This window comes from Poecilia latipinna, unplaced genomic scaffold (assembly GCF_001443285.1).
Source record: "Poecilia latipinna isolate Pla-1442-1.1 unplaced genomic scaffold, P_latipinna-1.0 Scaffold4627, whole genome shotgun sequence".
Classification (NCBI taxonomy): Eukaryota; Metazoa; Chordata; class Actinopteri; order Cyprinodontiformes; family Poeciliidae; genus Poecilia; species Poecilia latipinna.
Genome location: NW_015117243.1, coordinates 1,413 through 12,063, shown reverse-complemented (window position 1 = coordinate 12,063; position 10,651 = coordinate 1,413). Strand labels below are relative to the sequence as shown.

Sequence of the window (10,651 nt, the reverse complement as noted above, 5' to 3'; positions counted from 1 at the left end):
GTGGCGTGCAGATGAACGAATTGAACGCAGCTGGGAACCGGCTGACTGCTTGTTTGTGGATTCTTTTATGCAGAGCTTGATTGATGATTGGACGCGCCGGGTGAGGTCCAGCGCTGATGTCGGAGATGAGCATGAAGCAGGTGGGCGAAAGGAGGGGGCGGAGTCTTCCAGCTTGAAATTTCGCTATTAGCTCCATATCAATGATGAGCAGGAGTAGAGATTCCATCAGGACAGAAAAGAGACGGAGAATTTTGCACAATGAAGACGAAATGTTCAATTTACATGTACTTACACGTATTAGTGTTTATTATTCAATTTACAGAAATCCAAGTTTGTAACAATTAATTAATACATTTTGTTAAACTTTTTTTTCCCTCCTAAAACCATTTTTGGATGAGAAATATTAAAGGAAATTAACTGATGTCACAAAATGTCACTAATTTAGTCAGAATATCAGATTTCTCCAAATCAAATGAGAAAAACCTGATTGAGAAAAATGGATAATTTTTGGATCTAGCAGTGCAAAATAATCCTAATTCAGTTGAAAAATATGGGTAACTTCCAAAAAATATTTTTGTAACCCAGTGTACAAAAAAATACACAGAGATCATTACCATTATTACCATAATCTCTATGCAAACATTAATATCACTGCATACAAGGTTTTCCTCTGTCTCGTGCTCCACATTGTAAACCATTAACAGCAGAGATGCTGCTTCCTGCAGAACTCCTGCATCTGCTTTCCAATTACAGCCAGAGATGTTTCCACAATGCCTCACAAACTGCAATCCATTTACACCCATCTGGAAGTATTCGGTAAATAAATGAGCAATAGTTCATGGGTTGGGTTACGTTAAGACAAGAGTAGTCGATCAGGATCCAGAGTCATTAACCCTTTAAAGGCCAACGAGTACAAAAAACAAAAAAAGCTCATTTTAATTCCAATAAATACAGGTGGAAAATAAGCAGTGGTATTAAATATGATGTTGCAGAATGTAAACTGGTAGAATCTGCAATCTCCATGCAGAGGCAGACCCCAGGCTGGGATCTGAATCCAGGATCCTGCACTGTTCCTGAAAGGCAGCAGTGCCTGAGAATATCCACAGGTGCTTTTTATGTAACTGTAACATAAAAGCTGGATTTGTGGCTGGGATGAGGCCTAATGCAGACTGTGTGCAGACTGAGGTGAAGAGCATGTTCATCCGTCAGCACGATCCCCCAACAGGACCACCATCCACTGTCACCTCCACAAATCTGACCTTCATGGAAGAAAAGCACAACATTGTTTCAGGTTTGCAACATGTGCAAACCTTAAATGTGCAAGAAGATGCCAAATTTTTTAGCTTACATCCAAAAGCAGCAGCGTGCATCATCCTCACCGCACCATGCCCTCAGAGGTGGCAGCAGTATGCTGTGGGGATGCTTGTCCTCAGGAACAGATCAGCTGGTCAGATGATTTGAAGATGAACAGGGTCAAATAAAAACTGATGAAAGCTGAAGCTGGTTCACCTTCCAGCAGAGCAGCACAGCCCGGGTACAACGTTCCAGTCAAAGCTACAAGAAAACTGAAGGCCACTAACTATCCACACATCTTTGGGTGTAAAAGGGGCACCGTCAACATGTTATTTTATTATTCACCGTCTTATACTTTAAAGTCTTGGAGAACAATGAGTCATGTTTCTCCCATGGTTACTCTGTGTTGGCTGATCAGAACTGACAGTAAAGTTTTAGTTTGGAACATGATGACATGTTGGAACATGAAGGATCTAGATTTTTTTCCTGCTAGTTACTTTATTTGAGCTGTTTGAACACAGATGTTCAGCTTTCTGAACATCTCTGAGCCGAACAGTTCCTTGACTGAAACAGAACGTCTTAAAACAATCAGTAACACTGAATCACTGCACTGATACATATCTGTTCACCATTCAGTTTATTGTAGAATGCCTTCTAGATCTCCTTTTCACAGGAAGTAGGAAACACCCGCAGGTTACATGTAGGATGAATCTACCTCAGGAGGGGCCTGGCCACTTTAAAAACACTTACTAAAAAAGGAAATAAAATGTCAGAGTAACCAGAGTAAAATCAGTGACTGTGCAAACATATCTGGAGGATGTGAGGCATAAAGTACATCAAGTGTTCCTGTAAAGCTCTTAGGAAGCAGATTCACACATTCCTCTACTTCCTCACCAGAAAACATTCCCACCTCAGCCTTAACGTTAAAATCTGCTCCTTTTTTACTCTGTAATAGCTGTCCCATAAAACAAGCACTTAAATGCAGGCAACCTCTAAGGCAACATGTGAACTACAAGCAGACTGCACTCAAACACAGCCTGGACAGCAAGGGCCTTCCCAGACCGGTTCTGATCTGCTCCAACGGGAAGATACCACAGAACCAATTCGCCAAATCCACTGCTGGATACAAAATACAAAAACATTACACACACAACAATACTGAGGTCAAACAATCAGGGAATCCACAGCTTAGTGTTGGCTCCAGAAGCTGCAGGAGATGTAGGAGCTGCAGCAGCCAGACCTCCTGCTGCTGATGTGAGGCGTGACCAGGAGGAAGGGTCCAGGAGGAGAACGGGGAAAAGTTGAAGAGATTCTGTTCGGTTCCAGGAGACCAGGTGTGTTTTGCATAAGCAGGATCCCATGCACACACCAGGGCACATTTCAAACCCCCTGGTAGCTTCTGGTTGTTCTGCAGACGGTTAGCTAAATGAACTCCATCCCAGTTTCACATTCTGAGGAGTGTCATGATGATCCAAACACACAATCACAAGGCAGCCTGGAGTCCTGAGTGCAAACGCAAAAAACCCACACAAGCTCTCACTGCTGTGGCCTCAGCCTGTCCGTCCTGCAGCAGCTGCTTGTCAGTCAGTCAGTCAGTCAGTCAGTCAGTCAGTCAGTCACTCTCCCGCCCTGTGGTCACAGAAGATGCTGCAGCTGTTTGTCTTCTTATAGAGTCTATGATGCAACATGCAGGACATGCTGGATGGGGACATGTGTGTGTGTGTGTGTGTGTGTGTGTGTGTATGATGCAGTGAAGCAGAGACGATGCTGGGTAGTGTCCTCATGATGTGCCCTGTCTCTTCTGCTGCTGCACCCGGATCAGCTCCAGCTGCTTCTTGCACTTCTGGTAGTAGGTGGACAGACTCTTGTTCTCTTCCAGCAGCTTCTTGTGTTCCTGGACCAGACGGGATGTGTTCTGCTGGTCCTTCTCGTCTTGGTCCAGTTCAGCGATCAGCTCCGTCCTGCACACACAGGTCATTTTAAACATACACTTGAAGTAATGCATTCCAAACCATTTCCAGGCTGTGCTGCCATTCCATAAAACCATGAAACAGTTTAAGTCCAGTAACCTGATGGGGTTTATCTGGAAGCAACTCAACAGTTCAGCAGACCTGTGGACAAACCTGGATCAGATTTCACAATGTAAGTAAAGTTGGTCTTTAAATTAAATAAGATCTTTATATGATCTTTATACTTTACACTTGTATAGTCATTGTTTAACTGCTGATATCTGTTACATCTCTGTTTGGTTTGTGAAAATTCCACAAAGTGACAGTTTGAATGCTTCTAACATTGAATCAGACCAAGTCTAGGTTTGAGAGGATCTAGAAGCCAAAGAAATGGTTTACATTTTGAGACCAGGGTACACAAAACCTACAGATCTGATGTGGTAAACCTAAGACAGGAAACTTAATTTACTGAAATGCCAATCCTTATCTTTTACTTAATGAAAAGAAAATCAAGTCTGGAAGTCACAATTTTAACAAACCATATTTTCCGTATTAATTAGGCCCGAGCAGCTAAGCGCTGCGAAGGCCTATTGTAATTGTTTTGTAAATTATTATTATGCTTCTGTCAAATGAATTGGCTTTTTGGGAGCTTTATCATATTCAAAAACTCACCAAACTTGGCGGACTCGTCAAGACTGCGAAAAATTTACGTATTTTAAGGTTGTCGCAAAAATCGCACGAGAATCGGCTCAATAGCGTCATCTAGCAACTTTCAAAATGCCCTCGGCATTGACCTTAGTTTATCATAGAAACATGAAATTTGGTACACTTGTACAGCTCCCTAAGACGCACAGAAAATACAATTACTGTCAAACAGGAAGTCAGCCAGGAAGTCAGCCATTTTGGATTGAAGTTCCAATTTTGACCCATTTTGGCCGTTTACAGCCTTCACATTTGATCGAACTCCTCCTAGGGATTTCGACTGATCGGCTTCAAACTTGGTCAATAGCCGATTAAAAGTTATCAAAATGGTGAGTTTTTATGCATGCTGAAGGGGCGGTACCAGGGGTCAAAGTTCGCCTACTCGCCATGAAACACGAAACTGTTATGTCTCCTACACAAAAACTCAGATGCACCGAACTTTCAGTGATTGATCATCATCAGGTGACCTACAATAGCCAATGGTCAAATGATGACATCACTTAGGCCACGCCCCCTGAGAACAGGAAGTGTCATGTTTTACTGTGAACGGTCTCTGACCCCTTTGACCTAATCAATATGAAACTGTGTCCAGAGACAGAAGACATGTTGGTGTGTTGTGGATTCCAACCCTGACCAGTTTCGATGGAGTAGGTGGGCATAGCGGCGTGGTGAATTGACCTGTAATGCCGTTGTAATACATTTGGCTATGAATTCCAGTTTTGAGCCGAGCTGCACCAAACTCCCTATGATGAATCCTTACCCACCTGCCGACAGGAATCTATAACAAATTTTGGTGGGCGTGGCTTAATTTCTATACAGCACCCCCTAGAACAGGGGTGTCCAAACTTTTTGCAAAGGGGGCCAGATTTGGTGTACTAGAAATGTAGGGGGGCCGACCTTGGCGGACGTCCTTTACATAGAACAGCAATATATGTAAACAAATTTCAGCAAGCCATTCTGTGTTTCACATTTGCTTTATTTTAATTTCAGCGATCTTAACCATGTCTTTTGGTTCATTTGAAACATGCATATCATATGCAATTGAATATTTACTTAACTTCAATTTTTTAACACTAACTTTTCTAATTTCTAAGTAATTATACTCTTGAGTGAAAATTACATTTGAAACATAAAAAAATATCTCACCATGGCAGTTCAATATTTACACAATTTTTAAATAAAATAACAGAGAAATGACAAGTAATAGTTATATCAACAAGTGCAGAGCTCATTTGAAATATGACATATTAGTAACTATAAATGTTAATTAAAGCTCCATGGAGCCTCAAGCGGCCCTCGCAGCCAAGCGCCGCTCAGGCCTATAGCCACTGCAGGGGTTCCAGCACCGCCTCCCGCCAGCCACCGCTGACGCTCGCGCACCCGTCCACCAGGCGATCCGCTTTGATGCCTTCAGCAGCGCTCCCTGGTGATGCACCAAAAATCTGGAGCAGATTGGGCCATGTAGAGAGGAGATACAGCTGTTTGATTAACCTAGGGGGCGCAGTGGAGTCAAATTACAATTAAACTCTATTGGGCTCCTTAGAGGTTCACAAGTGTCACTCATAAAAAGTCTGGTGCAAATCGGATGATGCGTCTGTGAATAAGAGACGATCGTATGCATATGGCGAGGGACAGCCATTTTGCCACGCCCCCACGGGTCAGTAGGCATTGACAGAGTTCATCATCATGTTATTTTATGTCAGTCTGCACAGGATTAAACCGTTATGAATTAGAGAGTAAAAGTAAGACATACAGTAGAAAAAACAGGTGACTTCCTGTCGGAAGTGGGCGGGGCTAAGGTGATGTCATCAATCGACCACCTAAATGTGATCTATAATGAGACATAGAAAGTCTGATGCAGCTCTGACCTGGCATTTGGAAGTTATTTCACATTCATGTTTCATGGCGAATAGTCAAAGTTTGGGACTTAGCCACGCCCACATGCTTTGACATAGAAAAATTCCTACGATAACTTTTCATCTTTAATGTCTCAACTCTGTGCTAAGTGAGTTTGAAGTCTGTATCTCAAAAGCTGTAGGAGGAGTTAGATCAGATGCGACATCTATGAAAAACAGTAAATGGCGGCATTTGATCCAAAATGGCCGACTTCCTGTTGGGTTTGCACCATGGCTCCAAGAGACTTTTTTGTAGGTCCTGACATTATACACATGTGTACCAAGTTTCATAATTCTAGGTTAAAGCATGGCTTGGGGCTGATTATTTAAAAAATTCTAGGGGGCGCTGTAGAGAAATTAGGCCACGCCCATCAACGACTGTTATGGATTCCTGTTCGGGGATGAATAAGGATGCATCCTAGTGAGTTTGGTGCAGCTGGGCTGAACGATGTGGAATCTAGAGCCAAACGTATGGCTTCGCCGCGCTGCCACGGCCACGCCCTCTACAGAAGACTCTTGGCGCTTTAAAGCAAGTGAGACCAACATGTTATCTGTCATCCAACACAGAATCATCTTGATTAGGTCGAGAGAGCCATAGATGGAGCGTTCTAAGGAAAAAAAAGCACTTCCTGTTCTGAGGGGGCGGGGCTTAGATGACGTCAGACTATGACGACATAGGATCGTCAGGCATCCCACCAGGATCAGTCATGTCAAGTTTGGTGCAACTGGGCTCAAAATTGTGGAATCTAGAGCCAAACGTATGGACACGGCGTTACAGGTCACTTCGCCATGCCGCCACGCCCACCTGCTCCATCAAAACCAAACAGGGTTGGAATCCATGACACACCAACATGTTTTCTGTCTGTGGACACAGTTTCATGTTGATTAGGTCAAAGGGGTCAGAAAGGGACCTTTCAGAGTAAAACATGACACTTCCTGTTCTCAGGGGGCGTGGCTTGAGTGATGTCATCATTTGACCATTTGATATTGTAGGGTAGCCGATGATGACCAATCACTGAAAGTGTGGTGCCTCTGTGAGGTTTTGTGTAAAAGTTATAACAGTTTTGTGTTTCATGGTGAACAGGTGAACTTTGACCCCAGGTAACTACACTTAGAAAAAAAAAACCGCAAAACTGTGATAACTTTGGATCGGACATGCCTTATGAACGATCTGACCGAGTTTGAAGCCGATCGATCGAAATCCCTAGGAGGAGTTTGATCAAATGCGAACCCTGCAAACGGCCAAAATCGGAACTTCTATCAAAAATGGCCGACTTTCTGTGATACTTGCACTATGACATTAATTGTAAATTCTGAGTGTCTTGGGGAGCTCTACAAGTGTACCAAATTTCAAATCCCTACGATAAAGTAAGTGAATAGGAAAGGGTCCTTTGAAAGTTGCTTGGTGGCGCCATTGAGCCGTTTCTGTTGCAATTTTTCAGTGGACCTTAAAATACGTCAATTTTACACAGACAAATGACTTGTCTACATTAAAGTGATGGGAGATACTAAGATCTGGACTGCAGCACATAGGCCAGGTCTGGCTCAAAGGCAGTGGTACTGACAGGCCCGGTGGCATGGGCGGGCATCGGGGGACATTGCCCGCTCAGAGTCAGCTGTGTCTCCCCCACACCCCCTTGACTGGAAGCTGTTTATTGTTTTTACCTTAGAATGGTTCTCCTCCTTGGGCTGCCACCTTATCGTGGTGGAGGGGTTTGAGTGTCTCACCGTTTCCGGTGAGAGTTGGACTCCGCCAAGGCTGCCCTTTGTCACCGATTCTGTTCATTACTTTCATGGACAGAATTTCTAGGCGCAGCCGAGGTGTTGAGGGGATCCGTTTTGGTGGCCTTAGGATCGCATCTCTGCTTTTTGCTGATGATGTGGTCCTGTTGGCTTCTGCAGCTCTCGCTGGAGCGGTTCGCGGCCGAGTGTGAAGCGGCCAGGATGAGGCTCAGTGCCTCCAAATCCGAGGCCATTGTCTTGAGCCGGAAAAGGGTAGAGTGCCTTCTCCGGGTCAGGGGGATCGTCCTGCCTCAAGTGGAGGAGTTTAAGTATCTGGGGATCTTGTTCACGAATGGGGGAAGAAGGGAGCGGGAGATCGACAGGCGGATTGGGGCAGTGTCTGCCGTGAAGCGGGCGCTGTACCGATCTGTCGTGGTGAAGAGAGAGCTGAGTCAAAAAGCGAAGCTCTCGATTTACCGGTCGATCTACGTTCCCACCCTCATCTATGGTCATGAGCTTTGGGTCATGACCGAAAGAACGAGATCACGGATACGAGCGGCCGAAATGGGTTTCCTCCGCAGGGTGGCTGGGCTCTCCCTTAGAGATGAGAAGCTTGGTCATCCGGGAGGGACTCAGAGTAGAGCCGCTGCTCCTCCACGTCGAGAGGAGCCAGCTGAGGTGGCTCAGGCATCTGGTAAGGATGCCTCCTGGACGCCTCCCTGGTGAGGTGTTCCGGGCACGTACATTGGCCGATCTGAACCAAATTTTTTTTCGTCAAACTGACAAAAAAAGAGGGTGGATACTCTAAACAGTTTAGACAGAGTTGTTTTTGGTTTCACCACTATTTACCTACTATTTTTCCTGCTCTTCAAAGTATTCTTAAAAGATTGTCTGTTAGTCTGCAGCTCATGTGACCAAACCAGCTGAGGAGATGAAAAGCTAAAGAACTCAACAGTTAAAACTTGAGATGACTCAAAACTTAAGTTAAATTTTTAGGTTTTAACATTTTAACTCATTGTTAAAATGTTAACATTACTTAACTAGAGGTAATGTTAGTTAATGTTACCTCTAACTAACTAGAAGTTTTGCACGAGTTGCACTTGTTAGGTAACTGTAGGTAAATGTAGCCAGTGTTTTCAGCAAAATTGAGCTGACTGTCCTGGAATGATCCAAGGTATTTAAAATTTGCCATAGTTTCAACAGGTTGGCCAACAAGTGAAACTGCAACCACTTTCAGGTCTTGTTTATGTCATTTAATTAGTTCTACTTCCTTAAGAACATTAAAAGGTATGGTGTTTTGTGAGGGACTTTATCTTTTGCGGTTCTAGTTGTGCGAGAATTAATATAATATCTTCACCGTTTGCATACGATCGTCTGTAAATCACACATGCATCATCCAATTTCCACCAAACTTGTTATGATTGACTCTTGTGAATCATAACAAGCCCAATAGCACTACATTGCATTACATTGTAATTTGACTCCACTCCGCCCCCTAAGTTCATCAGCCAGCTACATCTCCTCTCTACATTGGCCGATCTGAACCAGATTTTGGGTGCTTCGTTGGGGAGTGCTGCTGAAAGCGTCGATTAGTATCATCTGGCGGACGGGTGGGGGAACTGTGCGAGAGCGTGTGCAGTGCGGGAACACCTGCGGTGGCCAATAGGCCGGAGCGGCGCTGAGATGCGATTGCTGTTCGAGGCTGCTTGTAGCTTTAATTTAGACTTGCAATCTTCTTCAGTTAAGTTCCAGATTTTTTCCACACTTGTTGACTACAAAACAAAACCCTGGTGATGTCCCACAGCATCCTAACATGCACAACAGGTGATATATGGTTTATCACCTGGATAAACTTTTCATCATTTCTGAAGTTAAACCATGAATACAAAACATCTACTAAAAGTGAACATTTTGATGCATCTTGAATTGATAACTTTTTAATCACCAACATACTGCTGTTACTAGGGAAACTAAGGTTTTAACTGTTCAGTGTAAGCACAGTGTAACAATGTTTAGTCTGTTAAAACAACACGTTTAAAGAGTTTCTTTTTATTTGAGCGCCGTTTCAAGGTGCAACGCTGCAATGAACCTGGTCAGTTCAGTTCAGAGAGAAGCAAGTTGTTAAAGGAGAAGTTGTTGTTGCTCAACAGAGACATCAGTAGATGTATTATGCAAGTAATACTAACTCACACACTTCCACACATGCCCATAGAAGGAAGATGAAGTTATCATTTCTATTTACTTCCTTCAGTGATGTATTCTCTGATAGAACAGATGTTGACAGCTTGCCATGAACAGCCAGAGCTGCAGCAGCAACACTTACTTCCGCTGAATCAGCAGGGCGATCTCAGTTTGGACTTTCAGATATTCTTGGGCCATTTTGCAGTGCTGCTCAAACACCGCCATGGACTCTTTGGAGTTCGGACAGGGAGCAAGAGGCTGGAAGACAGAATATGTTGTCAGGAGTAATGGAGGCAGAAACTGAAAGCTGCTATAAACTACAGCTAATTAAACACAGCTAGCATAGACCTGGCAGCAGAGAGGATGATGTACCTGCAGCTGGTGATCCAGGGTCAGATAAGCCATGGGAATGGAGTTGTCTGAGCCATTAGTGTCTGTGAACAGAGCAGACAGAGATAAGCTGATGGTTGCTGGGGCTGAAGTTCTTCTCCTCCATCAGTGTATTCCACTTCAGATCACTGTGACAGCGCTTTGCAAGAGGCTTTAAAGACTTTCCCTCATATTGTTATGTTATCACTACTTGTAATACAATATCTGAATGGGATTCAAATGATAAATCAACAAAGTAGTGCATGATTGTAAATAGGGCTGTGCAATAATATCGATTTTGCGATATATATCGATATTTTCTTTCCTAGAAAAAAATTGATATTCATCCGCAAGTATCGTAACATCCAACTGTCACCTTGCTCACTCACTGCTTGCTTCGCCGGGAGAGTGATTAGGTCATCAGGCTTAGAGTGATTCCTTCAGTTGTTAAGTGTCAAGGTTAAAAAGGTATCAAACGGGAGACCGCGGATAATATAGGAAATAGCTCCCCCTTCACTTCCGGAGTGCTATGGTCCCATT

The 10,651-nt window shown here is 43.7% G+C and overlaps 1 protein-coding gene across 1 annotated transcript; it reads right to left on the bottom strand.

Moving 5' to 3' along the window:
• Positions 1–1,911: 1,911 nt before the first annotated feature.
• LOC106942872 (mitogen-activated protein kinase kinase kinase 7) lies at positions 1,912–10,414 on the bottom strand. The gene is made up of 3 exons (XM_015026216.1): positions 10,115–10,414; positions 9,885–10,000; positions 1,912–3,254 (listed from the first exon to the last, which is right to left on the bottom strand). Exons 1-3 carry the CDS (start codon positions 10,145–10,147, stop codon positions 3,074–3,076), a joined length of 330 nt encoding a protein of 109 aa, XP_014881702.1. The 5' UTR covers positions 10,148–10,414; the 3' UTR covers positions 1,912–3,073.
• Positions 10,415–10,651: the final 237 nt, after the last annotated feature.

Bases quoted from the DNA above. Each gene is read 5' to 3' on its own strand.
- LOC106942872 (XM_015026216.1), bottom strand. From the start codon at position 10,147: ATGGCTTATCTGACCCTGGATCACCAGCTGCAG. The intron at 10,001-10,114 runs GTACATCATCCT...TCTGTCTTCCAG, and splicing joins CCCTGGATCACCAGCTGCAG to CCTCTTGCTCCCTGTCCGAA. The intron at 3,255-9,884 runs GTAAGTGTTGCT...CTGTGTGTGCAG, and splicing joins GCCCTGCTGATTCAGCGGAA to GACGGAGCTGATCGCTGAAC.